Source organism: Crocodylus porosus, unplaced genomic scaffold, assembly GCF_001723895.1.
Source record: "Crocodylus porosus isolate Cpor-Errol unplaced genomic scaffold, CroPor_comp1, whole genome shotgun sequence".
Lineage (NCBI taxonomy): Eukaryota > Metazoa > Chordata > Crocodylia > Crocodylidae > Crocodylus > Crocodylus porosus.
This window is the reverse complement of record NW_017728942.1, coordinates 11196150-11215169: the sequence shown is the minus strand read 5'-3', so window position 1 is coordinate 11215169 and position 19020 is coordinate 11196150. Positions and strand designations below refer to the sequence as shown.

Sequence of the window (19020 nt, the reverse complement as noted above, 5' to 3'; positions counted from 1 at the left end):
CTGGGTGGGGGGACAATCCCTGCTGCCCCATACTGCATGGGGGGCTCTGCATGAGCCCTGAACCCCCCTGCTCCTCTGACCCCTCCATGGGTGCCCTGCCCAGGCCCCACTGCCCCTCACTGCCCCATGCTGCATGTGGGGCTCTCCGCTGGCCCCCCTCGCCCCAGCTCAGTACTTTAAAAAAAAGCCCTGGTGCTCACCAGCTGCTGCCAGGCAGAGGGGCAATCCCTGCTGCCCCTCACTGCCCCACGCTGCATGTGGGGCTCTGCACGAGCCCAACTGCTCCCCCACTGTCCTAGCCACCCCACGGATGCCCTGCCTAGGCCAGCTCCGGACCTTTAAGGGAAAAAAAAAAAACTAGAAAGTTCTGGGAGACTCATCGCTCCTGCAGCAGCCTCGGGGCTTCGGGGAGCTCATGCAGAGCCCCCAGTGTGGTGCAAGACAGTGGGGAATGGCCCCCTGCCAGCAGGAATGGTGAGTGCGGGCTTTCCTTTATTTTTTTTTCTTAAAGGGCCAGAGCTGAGCAGGGCATCCGCGGGGGGGCTGGGGGAGTGAGGTAGGGTGTCAGGAAGCTTGTGCAGAGCTCCGCCATGTAGCATCGGGCAGTGGGGGGCAGTGGGGATTGCCCCCCACCTGGCAGCACCCGGTGAGTTGGGGCTTTTTTTTAACAAGTGCCAGGAGCTGGGCTGGGTGGGGCAGCCGTTGCCAGGCTGGGAAATCAGGCAGGGGATGGGCCAGTGTGATTTGGAGATTCAGCCGAATCGATTCAGGACAGTGATTCAAATCACCGAATCAAATCACTGTCCCCCAATCAGCCAAAACCGAAGCAAAATACTAGCCACTTCGCACAGGCCTATTATGTAGTACACCCTTTTTTTCTCCTTGATTTAGAAGGGAGACTGATTTAAGTATGAATCTGCTCCTTTCCAGGCACTTTAATGTCCACAGCCTATTTTCACTGTAGCTCAGCTCTCCTCTTTACATAAAGAATTCAAGTATAAATTAAATTAAAATTCAAGTATTAAATAAATATTTATTTGAGTGTGATTCTATTTTCTGGTCACCATTCCCTAACAACATGTAGTGAATATAGATCTATGGTATTACTCTTCTCCTCCTTTGTTCATGAAGTGGTTAGTTATTGTTGGGATGCTTGCATATAAGCTAACACATTGTTAAGGAAAATATTATGTTTTCTTTCCTGTCCAATTAACAGTTAGTAAAGGAAGCTGTAGTCCAGTGCTCATTTCTGGGCAATGCTGGGCATCCTGCTCATTATTTTTGCTGGTCATATTCCTCCATGTCATTTTATGGATTTTAATGCCAATGAAGAATTTACTTGGAAGCTATAGAGACTTTAAATTCACTAGTATAACAATGTTGAGGTCCCACTCTTACAAGCAGCTCTGCATGATTGGAGCTCTCACCATGTGCAAAACCCCTTAACTGCCATGGAAATCTGTGCCAGTGTAGCAGTCTAGCTGTGCTGACCAGCTTGCAGGACTGCAGTCTCTGACTGATTTGGGAGAGAACCCATCTCCACAAAGCACCAGGCACACATCCAGTGCCCCAGGCAGATATTTAAGCAGGTCAGAGAGCAGCCTGCATCAGCAAGCCACATAAAGCAGCATGAGCAGGCCACATCAAGGGAAAGTAAATGATAAACACATGGCTGAAGGGAAAATTAAAAGTTTGTGCTTTCCACTCTTGAAAACTTGGATTTAAAAGTTAATGGGTTCATTTTAAATTAAACTGAGAGTACTCAGATGTGCAGTGAAATATGCATTCATTCTGTTCTCTAGGACTAGTTTGAACTTTCTAATCCCTGCTAAGGGCCATTATGGCTTTGAGCTCAGGAATGTGACATCTCCTTCAATAATATCTATAGGAAGTGAGCGAGGAGATCATCTGAAGAATCCCTGGGAGGGCTGGAAACCCCCTGGCATCTATTTAAGGAAAAATGCCAGGTTGCTTGTGATAATGAGAAAAATCACCTGGCCCCAAGAAAAATCCCACTTAACATGCTTTTGTCTCCTTTCAGCCACTGTTTCATTTACTTCAAGCTGAGTGCTGGTAAAAATCACTCAGAGAGGATGGAAAGCTGGGTCTGCACTGATGCCCTGAAAACAGTCAAGTTATCAAAGCTGCTTGGGCATTGGCATTCCTATTGCAAAGAACAGGAACCGGGCAGCCAGATCCTCAGGTGCACTTGAGATTAGCAACCTCAAACTAGGTGCGAATGTGACTGTGACATCTGAAGTGAGTGTCACTTCCAGAGGTGCCAGTCCAGGCTCCCCTTCTACTTGAGTTCCAGATCTTACAGGAAAATGGAGTTGAAGTTCACAGCTTTTAGACTAGTCTAATGGGATTTGTAGTTCCTGAGTGAAATCTACTAAAGTTTTATTCTTCTGAGCAGGACTGTTTGAATTTGGCCAGGGCAGCAACACTAACTAAGTAGTTAGGCTATGTCTCCCGTTCTCCAATAGATGCAATTGAATGAAATAATCTTCTTCCTTTTTTCCCCTGGCTTCTTATGTTGCTGTGTGCTGTTAAAAGTTGGCTGGCATCCATCATAGAAATGGCTGCATTTCAACAGTGAGTGGTATGCCTTTTCTGTAAAGCATTTCTTCATCTTTACCCAAGGGCACAGTGTCATTGGTACCAATGCAACAGACCAAGTAAAACTAATATACCAAGCGGTGGCTTCTGTACTATACACTGAGTAGTTCCACTATTACAAAATTCTACCCAGATGTATTTATCTGTGTCTAGAGGGCCACCAAACAGTTTTGTGCTGGTTAGCAGAAAACAGCCCCGTGAACCTTTAAAACTAGCAAATAATCACCGCTGTAACTCCTCATGCTGTGATTCACATTTGGAGATACTCTAGCTCAGTATTAGCTATAGATTTTCTTCCAGCAATATTACTTGGGGTCTGTCTATAAGGCAATATATGTGGCAAGTCTTATCTAAGGCTCTCCTACATTTGGTTTCAGTGTGGATTTCCGGCATCAGTGCTGACCGTCTATGTATGTGTGTATACTCACTTTGCATTTCACTGTTGAGACGGATCACAAAGAAATGTGGCAGCTTTTCATGCTTTTTCACTTGTGTTTTTAATAGCCTGTATCTAGGAAGGAAGAGTATTCCAAATTGCCCCCAAGCCTTGTCACAGCAAGGGGCCCCCACCAAAAAAGAGCTTTTCTTTCATTTCTCTTTCCTTGCTTGACTCAGCAGGGAGACAGTCCTGGAAGCTGTGAGAATTTTTAAATGGCCCATATCCTTCTCTCTCTTAGAATAATTGGAAACCATAATAATCCTACTGCACTGTAGGATTACTGTACTGTAATAATATACAGCGTGTATTTTCTCCATTTCCATCTTCAAAAGCTATGTTTTTATCTTCATCTTCTTGTGCAGTAGGTTCTTGCCTTGCTTTGTTGTGTTTATATCCCTTCCCAAGTATCTAGAAACACAAAGCCCTGGGTTCTCCATATATACCTCAACAGAATTTTCCACTCATGTACTTACCTCTTAAATGCATCTTGCCTTGTAGGGGACATATGGCATATGTCTGAGACATGCTATGCCATTTACTACAGGCAAGTATGTTGGCAAGGGCTAACACATGGATCATAGAGCCATGACATGGCATAAAGAACATTCCAGAAGGCAAGCAAAGTGGAAGTTCAAAGGCAGCTTGACCCTTGCTCCTGTTAATCTGTTCTAAGTGGCTTATGGTTGCACTGCAGGATTAGGCTGTGAGCACAGCTGTGCCATCTATTCTACAATCTTATAACATCAGCATTTTCCATATTATCCAAGTACCTTCCCGTAGCACAAGGGTGGCCAACCTGTGGCATATGCATCACAAGTGGCACGGGCAGCTTGTAGATGTGGCACATGGCAGAACAGGAAAGGACAGGTAGCGCAGTAGTAGATGGGGCAGGGAACAGAAGGCAGAGTGGGAAGCAGAGTGCAGGTCCCCCACTGCCATAAATGATGTGACTACTGGCACACATGGCACATTTGTTTATCCAGGGTCAAACAGTTTGCAGCAAGATTGCTGGACTCCACCCTGTGAAGGCTGAGATGCACTGGTTACAATCCAGTCTTGTGAGCCTGTCAGTTTTTTCTCTACCATCAACATGAGGCAGATCTTACTCTCCAACATGCACGTATTTACAACATTACTCCTAGCTGCTTCACCATGAGTGGATTAGCTATATCCTCTATTGCAGGGATTAAATTGCATAAAGAAACCTATTCAGAAGTTACTTGTCAAAGAGTGATGCAACACATTCAATGTTTACTTGATGATGCCCCTATCCCTCTTGCCCAAATTATGGGATCTCACAAGGTTTCGTAACTTCTTTATATGAGCAATGTAACATGACAGGTCAGTGATGCTATGACATACTAGTGTAACCACAACAGGCCAACAATGACTCCTGCTAGCACGTCTGAAATTTAATCAATTGTTTTGCTTCAAAATACGAAATTTAAGGAAGACTTAAGATTCATCAAAAGATCATTAGTTCCGTAGCAGGCCAGAAGGAACCAAAGGGTTTGGAATGATTTACTGTCAGCTTGGACAGGAGCCTCTTTCTCTATTTTGTTCCTTTCAAACATTTCCTCAGACCAAAATCCTGTACTGAGGAAGCCTTTTAACTAAAGGCTTGAGTAACAGAGACATGCAGAGGAGTATAAAGCTTTATTGTACATAGATCCTTCCCAGTCTACAGGTATAGCTTTCATCCTGGAACATACACAGAGGGTATGGATTCCTTCCAGTTGCTGATTATTCTCTCCATTAAATGGACAGCATAGGAGTGCTATCAAGAGTCAATGAAAGGTGACACTTGTAAAGGTCATTTCCAGTCAAAATAGCCCATTGTGAGCTTATACACCATTATGTATCTGCTGGCTTACATCTCTGCAGTTACTGTAGATAAAGTCACAAATCAACATGGCCAAACTGGAAACAGAACAATTACTGTTAACCCAGTCCATTATATTAACAGCAGCATACATAGGGCCTGTAAGACCATCCAAAATGATCATTAGGGTAATAGTGGTGAAATGTTGTCTTTTTTACAAAGGATAGCCATCTCTCTCCCCTCAAGCAAACCCCTTGCCTCTGACTCCAAGACAATTAAGGTTTGGAATAAGAGTCCAAATGAATTTGCATACGGCGCCTGTTAGATTAAGGGCAGGAGAATCACAAATCCCACAGCCCAAAACAATGAAGTAGAAATCTCAAAATCCTTTGCACCTACGGAGCTTGGACATAGTGAGTCACTACACAGCCTTCAGGAAGGCCATGCTCTTGGGCCAAGAGCTTAATACACAATGCAAGAAGCATGTTGCAAGTTGGAATCCATCGCTCTGAAGTTCTTTTAGACACAGAAAGAGTTTGTTTGAAACAAACATTTGAAGACAGAATCAGGTGTAATAAGAGTCCAGTGAACCTTCTTCTTTAGAGAGCACAGAGACTGCATGGAAAGAAGCTGTCTGTGCCTAGGTTAACCAACACCTCCTTACGTGATGTCTTTCTGCCGTGGGGGTCGGTGAATGTTCCTCGCTACACACTTCACCATCCATTCGATTCCCTCATTCACTCCTTTGCTAAGGAAACACAAGACAAAGGCACAGTCATGGCTCATACCATCTGCTGCAGGTACTTTAGTTTCTTTCTCCTCCCTGAAGTCCTTCTTTTGGATTACGTTGTTTTCCTACGCATCTGAGTAATGGGTTCCAACTGTTAAGTGCCAGATTTCAAACACTCCGTTATTCAGTTTCCAGGTACTTTCACAGTGTAGTCTCTGTCCTAGCTCAGACTCAATACTGGCAACATGAAAGTCTTGCAACAAAACATCAAACAAACTACTTGATGTTCAGCTGGTTTGTGGTATTGCTACAAAAAATTTAAAGCTAGCTCTATTTCCAGGGCCGCAAATCTTTCAGGTGTTCTTTTTGTCCAGTTCAAAGTGACTTAAAAAATTAATAAGCTGATATGATCACAAAGTAACCTCAAAGTTGCTTGTTTCATTTTCATTATTTCAAACCTTAGATCCAAAAGGAAAACTCAGGGGTGGGGGTAGGAGAATTCCAAACAGACTGAAACTCAGGGTGTTTGCACAAGTCAGTGAATCAGAAAATTAGTTTCATACTGCTGTTTCCGCTCCATGCAAAAGCTAGACATTGAGTAGATGGAAGCCCTGACAGGGTTCCGTGACTTCTGGAAGTTTGAAAACCACTGCCCTAGACAATAAACTAGCTGCACAACCCCAAGTCTCAAGATTTTATTGTTCTGTGCAAAACTGCAGCGGGCAGGGCACTCTTAGCAGCCTGCATACTAGAACTTCCACCTGCAGTTTCCATCAGTGCAGATGAACAATGATAGGGCACTAAGACACAAGGCAGGGTAGGGTGGCACTTTAGAGACTGAGTGGTTCAGAAAGACATGAGGTTTCATAAGAGACAGCCTACTTCACCAGATACTATGAATGGCAGCAAAAGGAAAGCATGTTTTCTTTTGATGGTTCTTTCCTGCGAGCCATATAATGCCCCTCCAAGTGCCCTATGCATGCTTTTTTTATTCAAGTGAAAGTTGCCTCCTTGCTGTAGCATTTCACCAGGCCACCCAAGCCTCCTGCCCCTCCTAGACTTACCCAGTGAGAGCTGAGCAGGCCTGTGTCAAACAGTCCCTTTTTCCAATTTTGTTAATGCAGTCACTAAAAGCAGTCTTGATGTCGGGGATCGACAAACACGTCTGTAAGAGAAACCATAACAAAGAATCTGCCTACTGCAGCACAAGATGGCAGTCCCCCATCCAGCCTGCAGCCCCCACACATCCCTGGCACAGCCTCCTGCGCAGTTTTGCCTTTCAAGTGAACTTTAGTGACTGTGAGAATGTTTAAGCAACTGTGCTAGTTCCAGACATCCCCATGCCCTCTAGCAACATCACTGCTCTTGCAGGCATGGAACTCATGATGCAAAATGCATCGTGTCAAACTGCACAGTGGCTTCATGACAAGATGACATTCTGGACTGCAGGTCTGCACACTTCCGGGACTCCCTTCCCATACCATCCCACCCCACCTGCATGCAAAAGCCAGCCTTTTCCCATTCACACAAACATGTTTATTCCCAAAAAATGTCTCTGGGAGGTTCCTGAGCCAGTTCCAGTTCCTGCTAGAATCTCCATTGCTGTAGCAGACAGATCTCCAGGGCAGGCATGCTGTGTTTTCCTTTGTTTGCACAACACTGAATGTAGCAGCTGCACTCATTTTTGAAAGCTTCTCACAGGTGTTTTCACTTAGGTTTCTCTCAGGTGATGTGGCCTCCCCAAGTTTTTAAGTCTGCATGGCACAGTGCTGTTGTTGGAGGGCTCTTCATTTTGGAATTTGCTTCTCCTCTAGGTCTGACAGAGCTTGACAGATTGCAATGGGCTTCACTGCAACCAGCTGCTTGTTTTTGCTTTGACTGGAGACATATGGAACACACCATGCTCTCTGGGACATGGTGACACTAATGCAAATGCCCCAACTTCTTACCTGCAAATGAACTGCCCATGCATCCCAATGAGCAAGATTTAAAAAATAAACAAACAAACCATCCAAAACAGCTTAGTCTGGCAGGTCATGACCAAGGTCACACTAAAGAACTCTAGCCCCTCCCTCTTACTCACTGGTTGCGTGAATTTACTATAAATCTCTTGTGCCCTAAGGACTTCTTCTAAATACTTTTACCATCAATGTGCAGTGGTATTAATCAGACACTGACATAATCTTTGGAATGTGTCACAGCACCAGGAAAGTGTAGATGTTAATTTTTCCTTCTGACTTTTCATAGCAGTACCCTGCCTACCATTAGAAAGGTATGATCTTATTTTGTACTTTAGTCTACATCATGCTTTAGAAACTTGGAGCCCATTTCTGCATGTTCTCCAGAAACCAGTAATGGTACGTTAGAAATGAATGATCTAAACAGACTGGAAGTGTAGCCAAAACAAGTTAAAGTAAGTATGATTGTTAGCCAAGAGACTACGTAAAGCATAGGTCTCTCATTTCAATACTGTATTCCTAAATTAGGGCAGGGACATGTGCAAAAAGGAACAATGTGCAAGAAATGTGGACTAAACACAGGACTGGGAACCAGAAACTCACTAGTCTGTTTTGACCTTGCTGCTCTCTCAACAGTCCCAGACAAGTGTTTAATTTTCATCTGGACACTGCCCAGTTTCTCACTCTGCAAGCACAGTTTGAACCTGCAGTTAATTACAGGCTGAAACCTACTTTCTAGGCAAGCATTTTACTGAGTGAGCAAGTCAGGTCAACTTTTTGCCTAAGGAGGGAGGTTTTGATTTCACAATTAACTGCAGGAGAGTCCAGAGGTAATGTTCACAGGTACAGCTTATGCATGCAAAGAGGAAATGTGTTTTCTACAAGTGTGGACCTTATTTAGGTCCCTCAGATGCAAGCCAGAGACATGACAGTTGCTATCTATTGCAGAACAGCATATTGCAAATGTAATCCAGGTAAGTACTATGAAGATTACAAGAGGGTAACTGAGGACTGTTGTCCAGCGCTCATTCAAGTGAGGAATTATTAGCAGTGGTTTGAGATACTCTAGCCACTTCAGCTAATGCTTCTGAATCTGGAGTTGTCATCCTGCCCTCTACAATCCTCTCTCACACCTGAGTGCAGGCTGCTAGCCATGCAACTTCTTGACTGTGTTTGCTTGTAACCCAAGCTGAACTTCCAAACTCCAACAGCAAAAAGATTGAGTGTACTAACCCACTACCCTATTTAATATGTACATAATGCAATCTTAAGTAACACTCTGCTGCTTTAAACAAAAGCAAAGCCTGCCATTTGAAAATGCAACATATCAATCCACAGGCTAAACAGAATAGTTAGCAGTCTAAATCAAACACCAACTTCAGTGGCAGTTAGACACGGCCCTGGAGAGAGTCCAGACTCATGCTGGGGGATCTGGAAGGTAGAAAAGACATGATGGCAATGCTAATATAGAGGTCTAGAGGTTTCCTTTCAGCTACTCCACTCTTCTCTAGTACCATAAAGAAGGGAAGAGCTAGATGACTGCTGACTTAAATTCTGGACAAGACAAGTTACACCAGCAGTGGAAAGACAACTTCCGTGCCGCCTATCCCTGCCAGCAGTTACTGATGCATTTACTGTGGTATTACTGGTTTTTCTAAGTGCAATAATGGCAGTGCTGAGCTGCTGCCAAGTCAAATGAAGCACTGAAAGGGAAAGGACAATATCACCTGCCACCAGTTTTCACATTACAGCAAGCCACTGACTCCCTTGGTGATAACATCTGATAGAACTTCTCAGAATCTCTCAAATTCTAAAAATGATGAGAAACAACAGGACAGTGTTAGGAGGCTCTGCATTACACCTAGAGCTCCAGGAAAGAAAAATTACACAAGAAATTCTACTACCAGGATTAGTATTTTGGGGTGTGGAAGAGACCTAATGAAGCCATATGGCTCCTCTCTGCACATGATCATAGACGCATACTCCTGCTATTTCAATTGCCCAGAATGCAGAATCTCTCCTGACAGGTGAGAACCAGTACTTAAGTGAATACCAGCTCTTGCTTGTCCCCTGCATTCTCTCTTTGTAATCTTATCCATGTCTCTAGCATTTGAATACAAATTGCCATCATCACAACTCCTATCCCACATCATCATAGCACTTGGCAACAGCCACAAACTTAAACCAAGGGCCTATCAATCTCACCTATATCAAATATTCATCCCAACAAGCTGAGACTAGTCAAACAAGAGATTGCCTACATCTCTGCCCCAGGATTGGTGTGGACCTGTGTGTATAAACAAAGGAAGTTGCACTTGTAATATAATTTACCCAGACTGTGTATCACCCATCTCCTCCATTAGAGAAGCCTGCCTGCAATGTCCCAATTTATGCTACTCCTTGGCAGTACTATGCAATATCAGCCCTGCTATTGCAAAGAATTCTCTCATTCAACTTCTTTGGAAAGAACAGGTCTTCTGTAGCTACCATACATGCCAGTGTCACACCAAACAACTAAGACACAGATAAGACTTGTCCCCTTACCCAAGAAGTACAATGGATGAACCATCAGGCCAGTTTATGACAGATTGACTATAAGCCAGAAAGTAAACTGTTGTTCAAATGACACCAAGGGACTTCTCCTCAACTTGATGGCTTTAGTGGTTTCACCAGAGACAGAGAAAGCTAGATTAGAAATGAAGACCAACCAACTACACCGTTCTCACAGTTTCAAAAACACTACAGTACCAGGGGACAAGTGCAGCCATGTGTTTAGATGCTTGCCTATCTCACAAACGTAGCCAGTACACACCCTTCTGTTCTGAGATAGGGAGGCCCAGGGTCAGCCTCCTCCACCCTGCACTGCCCGCACCTCTGAGAAGGATGCTGAGTGAGTACTAACTCACTTTCCAGAAGAATAGGAGTAATAAGCTTGGAGAGGGCTCTGCCCATGAGTTACAGCAGTAGCATGAAATACTGTAGTCATTGTTACAGTCTGGATCCCCTTTAATTCTATTTTAGTCACTTCCCTTTCTCATTTCCTCTGAGAAGCCTTTTGTAAATTCCATAGAAGTGTTCAATTATCTCAGTTTCAAAATCAGACCAGGAAGTGTTTTACTTTTGGTGAAATATACCAGCTACGCTATGAAGCCACTTTGTTTGGATGAGGAATTTGTTTTAAGGATTATTACGTCATCTCCAGAGCCGGGGGGAAAAAACCCACAGGCAACTGTGCACATATGCACAGATAGAGTGGATGGGTCAATACCAGTAGCACGTTGATTTGGAGGCAATACACTTTAGCTAGAACAATTCTTGTCCCCAGCCCAGCCTCCAAAGAGGCCATGAATTGGGGTCTTCAAAAGGCAATAGAAAAGATTGATTACAAAAAGACTAGGCTTCTCAACCAGGCACATGTGTCTAATTTCAGGATTTAGAAGAAAACATCAACATTGTTGAAGGGATTTTCTCCCACTGTTATTAAATACATTTATAACTGTTTTTTGTTCCTTAACAAAAACCATACCAACTCAGAACAAAACTATGGAAACCAAAACGATGGAAACCGGTACATAACAGCAGACCACTGTAATAATAAAGCCCACACAGTCTGGAAAGGTCATCTCTACTAGATGTTTCAGAGAAAAGTCACACAACCTGGGAAACTACGTATTCAGTAAAAATACAATGTCCTGTGTGCCTCACCATTCACATCCCACTGTATAAGACTATTTTAAGGCGAGGATGTACTTAAAATAACAGGGTTTTAAAACTGTCCTGGATTATCATAGGAAACAAAAAGCAGTATTTGCTGATATCTGCATCACTGACAGCTATTAGTTGACTCCTGAACTCCAGTAACGCACTGCTACCCACCCATACATTTCCCACCCTTACACTGAAGGCCTTTCAGGGAAGATAGTTTAGGGCTTTCCGAAGTTTCCAAAAAAAAAAGTCTTGGACTATCTTAACCCTAGAAAAATTAAATAAAATGCAGTCCCAGAGACCACATCTTCCTGAATTTCTGCAACAGTCTATTTGACATGTGCTACCCTTTGAAAGCTGTCAGTTTTTCCGCTATCTATTAGTGGTATTCCAAAATGTCTCATGTTTAGCATGAAACATTCCCTCCACACTTGTTCCCTATTTAATTACTGTCCATTTTGTGATTCAGCCATTTTAGCTTTTTATTACGTTCCACTTAAAGCACATAAAGTTATACTTAAAATAAAGTATAAATGCATACTTTGCAGGTTTCAGTGGAATAAACAATAGTCAAATAAAATCTCACCCCTCCAACCATTAGAGATTCCCACTCAAAAAACCCCCAATCTGTTATAACTTTGCAGAAGAAACAGATAGCTCCATCACCATATCTAATTTAATTCTGAATAGTCTTCTCAATAGGCATGGTAAAAGCATTGTTTGCTGTTCTGTGGTGTGTTTCACTTTCCATTTGTATTTTGCAGCCTGTGTGCTAATATGTCAAGCATTAGAAAATGTTGAACACTGCTGTTCTTAGTAGCATCCAGTGGAATGATTTAGGATGTACTGCTATCACATTTTACTCAAGATAAACACAAACACAATCGGCTGCTAATGGAAGAATTCTTGATGCTGTGCCAAGTTTCCTCGCATACTTTACATATTCCAGGCCTTACAACAATCTTAATTGGACAAGTTATACTTGGAACATTTACTAACTTGTTTGGAAACACAATAACCTCAAGACCTACATCAGCTGTTTACCACTTCTCAAGCATTTTGTTCAAATGTTCAAACACACAGTCATTACCAAAGCCTGCATCAGCTTTTAATAAACGAAGTCTGGTAAGTTTAGAATCCTGATCGTCTCAGATCTTTATGTTCCGTCCCAGCAGGAGGGATCCCTGAGATGTCCTTTATTTTTTTTTTTTTACAGTCTGTATATTCGTATGTTTGCAGTCACAGCATAATCAATATAGGAGTCGCACTGAACAGATCAATAGTCTGCTGGAGGAGATATAGTGGAAAACCTTAAAAAGGCTGAATCTTTGAGTTCTTTGAGGTTTGATCAAGACACTTCAGTTGTGTTAAGCTGTGTAACTTTATAAATACAGGAGCTGCTCCAGTCAGGATCTTTGTCAAGTCCTTATGCAAATTCCATGGACCCAAAGAACTAAGCTCTCTGGGTTAGTGCTGTAGCCCCTCTGTGGTATCCAGTAAGTCATTTTGAGTTTGTAGATTGGAAGCCTGTTCTAAATCCTTTTTTCTGGTCTTGTGTAGAAACACCTGTTCAATCACTTTACACTGAGCCTGCCTGGATGCCAGAAGTGCTAGTGTCTGTGGCATGTCAGGGAAAATGGGAACAGTTCCTGGAACTGGTGTGTGGAGTGGCTGTCAGTGGATAAATGCCAGAGTAAAAAGACAGAAATGGATTGTGGCTGGAAATGGTGGGTAAGTGGGGACACTCCTTTTTGAAACAGAACGCACTGACAATAGCTAGAAAAGTAGGTTATCTGAATTGACAGACCAATGACCTCAGAGTTGAAATGAGATGCCTAATGTGAAAGTATCTGGCTCCCTCTAGAGAAGAAACAGTAGAAATGCAACTGCTAGAGTTCTGGGTTGACTGCACATGAAAGGTAAGGATAACGGAAGAAATGGGAGATCAGAAATCACCCCTCCACATTTCCTTGATATGGTCCACCTCAGCAAGGCAGATCAGAGGCACCTTCATTTGTGGTCCCTAGATTGGTCACCCAAACAATATCCCCAGCCTGATCCGATATTAAATGAATGGCTACATCGATTATTCTAAATATCCTAGAGGGGACTGAAATTATGAACCCAAGACAGGTAAGCTGTAGTTTGCCATTCACTGCTTGTTTGTGAAGAGCTGTAGAACACAAACTGTTTCACTGGGCAGGGTTAGTTCAGTAAAAAGGGAGTAGGACTTCTTCGTCATATGATTTATTGTGATGGTATAAGAACAGCATAAACATGTATACAGCCAGCAAAAACAAAGCTGTGTATTAATATAAAAGACCCAGAATAAATTGCATTAAGTTACAATAACAAAGCCACATAGTTCTGTTGTAGGACATAAGAGCCACTACAGAGATGGAAATATTTGCTGTAGATTCATTTGTGCCTCTGTAGCAATTACTTATAGCAGCAGTAAAGGACTCCCACTGCTAAACAGAAACCAGCAAGAGTATGAAAATAAATTTAGCTTGAATTTACAACCCACCTTTTCAAAGCTACAACAGTAGGCAAGATTTGTTTGTTTCTGATCTAATTTAGAAAAAACACACTCCTGATCTTACCTCTACATCCTGTTTGTTAGCCAGTACTAGAATAGGAACACCTTCGAGAACTTCACTAGTAATCATCTTCTCTGTAAAGCATAAAAATAGATGAGAGAAGTCTAGATCACACACCCACAGGACCATCCAAATGCTTAAATTACGATGGCTGATCTGAGAGGGAGCAAAATGTCACCATGCATCACTATTTAACTGGCTCAAACCCTGCCAGATTCAAGGTGTTCATCAGCTTCCACCTTTGACCATTTTATGCAGGTATGGTAATCTCTGGTTATTTTGCTGCTGCAAGAGGAATGCAAACAATGGCAAATAATAGTGATGGGAAATTAGAACAAAGATTAGTCAAATCCAGAGTGGTGGATTATTCAGCGTTATTATACCAACTAGATAACTCAATAGCTGGTTACAAGAAATCTGCTACATATGCAATTAGGGACCAAAATGTTGAATCAGAATTGAAACAAAAGCCCAAAAGGAGATGCAGGACCACTACAGGCAACTACAACTAGAGACAATATCATGTCTTTAGGTCACCTACCCACTTGACCCCATAGACTTTTCAAACTTTATACTTGAGCAAGTACATGCAGCACACAAGGTGAATTGACAGGACTGTCCAACTGGCAGCCCACGAGCTTCATCCAGCCTGTGGGTTCCCACTCAACCACCACTCCCTCCATTATTTCTGTTGACGCAGCAGGTCCTTGGAGGACAGCGGCATGGCAAAAGGTCCTGTAAGCTTGTTGCCCATGCAGCACGGGGTAGGGGGGCTTGTGCTGCCCACTTGGTAGTGGCAAGGAGGTGAGCTCATGAGGCAGTGATGGGGGTGGGGTTGTCCAAACAGCAATGGTGGTACCAGGAGAGGAGGCTCATGCTGCTTGCACAATGGAGAAGGGAGGAAGAACCCTATCTGAGCAGCAGAGGTTCTGGGAACCTACACAGGGCATGGCCCCTACAGCATGCTGCCTGCACAGTGTGCAGCCCAGGACTCATGACCAGCGTGGCATGTAGACCCTGGCAACCCTGAAGCTGGAGAGCCCAGAGGTACAGATGCATGGTAATACAGGTAACAGAGCTGCAGAAACAAATTTGACTGAAATAACAGTTAAATTCCACAGCATAAACAGCCAATATCAGTACCAGAAACACAAAACCCAGAAAATATGCTCACCAAAAGCTCTTTTAGATTCTGACAGTCTCTCCTCATCCGTGGAATCGATAATATAGATGACCCCATGGGATTCAGCATAATACTGAAATCACAGTACAGAGGTCAGTGTCTAATGCTTAGAGTAGAGTAGTCAACTTCTCTTCCTATTTTTACATGAATTTTGTAAAGTTTCTGATACACATGGAAAAGACTGACTGAGATCAAACCACTAGTGTCAGGCATGTTGTGAGCAGTTTCGCAGATCTTTGTGGACAGAGTTGGTAACTGTTCCTCTATCCCAATGGTTCACTATCTGCCATAGTGGGCCACACTTGTAGCTCTCAATGTGTTACATGGACCGCTCCCACACAACTTACTTCCTGTGTATCCATTTAACAAGATGTCATATGAGCTGCAGCAGTGTGCTGATTGGGCCGCATGTGGCCTGCGGGTGGAGAACCACTGCTCTATCCAGACAGGTAAGATAACTTATTAGCTCTTCCTGACAACTAGAATTCAGCAGCAATCTCAGTCTGTAAGTCTCCTTATTATTCCATTGCCAAAGACCCTTGTAACCAGAGTCTGACAGGGGCATTCAATTGCTTAGGTGTCTGATTTGCAGAACTTCACTTGGGCTACACAGATGCACAGAATTCCTTGGAAGTATCAGAAAAGAAACCTAAGCAGTGACTTCTCTGACACAATCTTTAACAGTCACAGCCAGGATGCAGTGGCTTTTAAAGTCTAGGACAAGACATGCTAATCAAGCTGTTTGTTAAATATCAGCGTGGAGTAGGCAGGGATACATCTACTGTTATAAAAGTACAACCAACAGTACTACTGGCTCAGGTGGCTGTTTCCTCCATTTGTTATAAAAACATGCTAATTCTGTTACCTGCTCTCCCCTGAGGGCTGAGAGACTTGATCAATTAGGGGTGTAAAGCACTGTGAAAGGCTTAAGTAATGCTATTGATCTCTCAGATTAATTGCACAGGGGTCAGCGCTATGTATAAGGGTTCACCAAGAACCCTGTAGTCACCTTGTTTCCCTGCAACTCTAAAGAAACACAAAACCCTAGAATAGAAAAGTTACTTCCTCTACCTTGTCCCAGAGAGACTGCAACTCGTCCTGCCCTCCAAGATCCCAGAACATTAGCCGGACTTTGCCCACATCAATAGTGCCAACTAGAGGAGGGAAAGCAACAAAAGTATCCAATGAATACTTTGATTATCCTCTAAAGCAACTTAACGTATACACACAAAAAGAAAGGACAGATGAAAAGTTCATCTAGAAAAAAAAATGACACTCTATTTCAGCAGTATTTCTCAACGTGACAGCCACAACTAACATAAGTATAATTTCACCTTTCTATAAGTAAATAAAAGGTCAGTGGAGCTACGCCAGTTTAAACGAGATCAGAATCAGGTCTACTAATTTCAATGGAGTTGCAGGACTGAATTGGCTTAGGTATGGTAAAACACGACATTTGTTCCTTCAGATTCAGCAAGTTTTCGCCATCTGCTCTTAGAATGCATGAAGAACTGGGAGGTGATGGAAGGATTTCTGTTAACATGCACTATTTTCACTGTGTAACCTTCTCCTAAGTACTTCAAGAAAAGATCAATTTCATGCAACTTTGAAGGAGAGAGAAAAAAGAGTCTCCAAACCAATTCACTTACTGTTTAAGCCTACAGTAGTCGTAATTTTGGATAAGCTCATCCCCTTATAGTTCCTGTTAAATCGGATTTTAGTTTGCTCAAGGAAGGTCTGAAATTATAAAGAAAAACTAGTTACTGTCATATACTTTATTGTACAGATGATTCTATCCGAACCTGCTTTCCCCCTACTAAAAACGATCAGGATTCTCCATGAAACCTTAGAATACAGGCAGTCCTCAGATTTACGACACAATTAGTTCCTGAAAACCACATCTTAAGTCAAAACATTGCAACTCAGAACCAATTTTCCCATAGGAAACAATGTTGTAAATGGGGGATTGGTTCCTGAACCAAGGCCCAACACCCTATTTTCACCAAAAATACCCCAAAATTTTGTACTTGATCAATTATAGATGAGTAATATAGCTACATTAATGTATTTATATTGTAAATAGCAATCCTATTGATTTGGAAGGACTACTTTGAAGAGTCTTTGCTGGATGTTTTGAAGGGTTGTTGGCTGGAGTCTTCTGAGAAGTCCTGGCTGCAGGTTTTTATGGAGTCTTGTCTGCTTTCTTAAAGAAAGTGTCCAAGGAGGTTTGAACAGATGTTATGCAGGGGGGTGGGCAACACAGCAAATTTGTTGACTGACGTGGCTTGGCATCAGATCAAGTGCTGTAAAGTCGAAACCCATGTCAGAAAGTTGAAACAGGGTGTCAATTTATAAACGTCCTAAGTGCCGTTCGTTGCAACTTGAAATGCTCTAAGTCGAGGACTGCTTGTATAATTCTTGCTTTATTTTCCCTGTCACACCACAGAACCCCAGAGGCGTTCACAGGTGATTGTGCGCTTATCAAAGCCTGTGCATAAATCTGTCTGAAGGCTTACTGCACTAAAATTAGGTGGGGGGGAAAAAACCCCCCATCCTTGAGGTTACATCACTGAAGTAAAACCAAGGAGGAAACTTGCCTGTACTCCATCTTTGCAGGGAAGGAAAAGGTAGAACTGCACATGCCAACTAGACAGAGAGAGAAATAAAAAGCACATACCGTTTTACCGGCATTGTCCAACCCCAGGATCAAGATGCAGTATTCATCCCTCTGGAATATGTATTTATAAAGTCCAGACAACAGCGTATACATCCTGCTCCTGCAATAAAAAAAACAAGTCAAATCCTGCTGTACGGTTTTATCTACTGTTGGTTAGCAATACAGGTTTTGATTCCTGTTCTTAGCAAAGGGAGCAAGACTGAGTTTAAGGCCAAGCAAGACAAAGCGTTGGCTGGGATGATGTAGACAAGGACAGTCCTGCTTGGAGTAGGGGATGGAGCAAGACTGAGCAATGTGAGCTCAAGCAGTCTTGCTTCTCATGAATTCAGCACCTATGACCAAGGGCCGACCAGCTCTCGCCCACACACCTGAAGTGGACGGATTTTCACCTGCACCGTGCTGAATTGTTTGAAAATCCTGCCACATATTTGACTGCCTGAACAGCAACGGAGCAGTCCCACGCATACGTAAATCCCTCCACATCCTGGGCTGCCCGTTGCCATGCCAATGCCAGTAATCGCAGCGGGGTCCGTCTCGCCGTGCAGATCAAGGAGCAGCAGGCGGCCCACACGCAGGGGCCCAGCATCAGATCCGCCAGGGCCTGACTGCAAGTCATGGACAATGAGGGCTTCTAGTCCACCCCCTGCTCCAAGCAGGACCAGTCCCAACTACATCATCCCAGGCACGGCTTTGTCTACCCGGGTCTTAACCCCATTGTCCGCCCAGTGCCAGGTTATGCTGAGAAAAACAACCCCTAAAAATGCATCTTCGTGACTTTATAAGACAAATAATCGTTATTTCTGTACAAATACGCACACTCCATATGAATCATAATTGCGGAGCCCTAGGTGGGCATAGTTTTATCATAATGGAGTGAAAAAGTCCATTTTGTGTGTGGTTTTTTTTTTCCTTATTTCAAGGTAGGCTGCAGAACTGAGGCCTAAACCCGGCGCGGAGTCCCCCGCCCCTTTGGGTCGCTCGGCCCGGGGCTGCCCACCCTCCTCGTGGGGCAGTTTCTCCTCATATCTCCGCCTGCCCCTTGCCCAAGCACCTGCCACCAGCGAGAACCGGCGCCCGCAGCTACGAGACTCCCGGCGTCCGAGCAGAGAAGCCGGCTAGCCCTCGCTGGACCCTTGGAAGCCGGGACACCGAATGCGCTGAAGGGGGAGAAGGCCCCGACACCCCTCCGAGCAGGCCCGCCCGTCTCACCTCACCTCAGCGAAGCCCCGGAGGAAAAGCCGCAGCCTCCCCGCGGAGCGCGATGGGAACTGTAGTCCACCCGCGCAA

General features: G+C 43.7%; 1 protein-coding gene across 2 annotated transcripts; it reads right to left on the bottom strand.

The window, feature by feature from the left end:
* Window positions 1-4365: 4365 nt before the first annotated feature.
* ARFRP1 (ADP ribosylation factor related protein 1) lies at window positions 4366-19017 on the bottom strand. Of its 2 annotated transcripts, none has more exons than XM_019548317.1 (8): window positions 18948-19017; window positions 17734-17833; window positions 16706-16793; window positions 16128-16210; window positions 15048-15129; window positions 13877-13947; window positions 6675-6775; window positions 4366-5628 (listed from the first exon to the last, which is right to left on the bottom strand). In XM_019548317.1, exons 2-8 carry the CDS (start codon window positions 17824-17826, stop codon window positions 5541-5543), a joined length of 606 nt encoding a protein of 201 aa, XP_019403862.1. In that variant the 5' UTR covers window positions 17827-17833; window positions 18948-19017; the 3' UTR covers window positions 4366-5540. The 2 variants fall into 2 exon arrangements, with proteins under 2 accessions (XP_019403862.1, XP_019403861.1); XM_019548316.1 differs by lacking the exon at window positions 18948-19017 and adding an exon at window positions 18785-18879.
* Between the last annotated feature and the right edge of the window lie 3 nt (window positions 19018-19020).

Coding starts and splice junctions, on each gene's coding strand:
- ARFRP1 (XM_019548317.1), bottom strand. CDS start 17,826: ATGTATACGCTGTTGTCTGGACTTTATAAATACATATTCCAGAGGGAT. Junction 16,211..16,705: donor GACTACTGTAGGCTTAAACA/GTAAGTGAATTG, acceptor TCCCTCCTCTAG/TTGGCACTATTGATGTGGGC. Junction 13,948..15,047: donor AGAATCTAAAAGAGCTTTTG/GTGAGCATATTT, acceptor TATGCTTTACAG/AGAAGATGATTACTAGTGAA.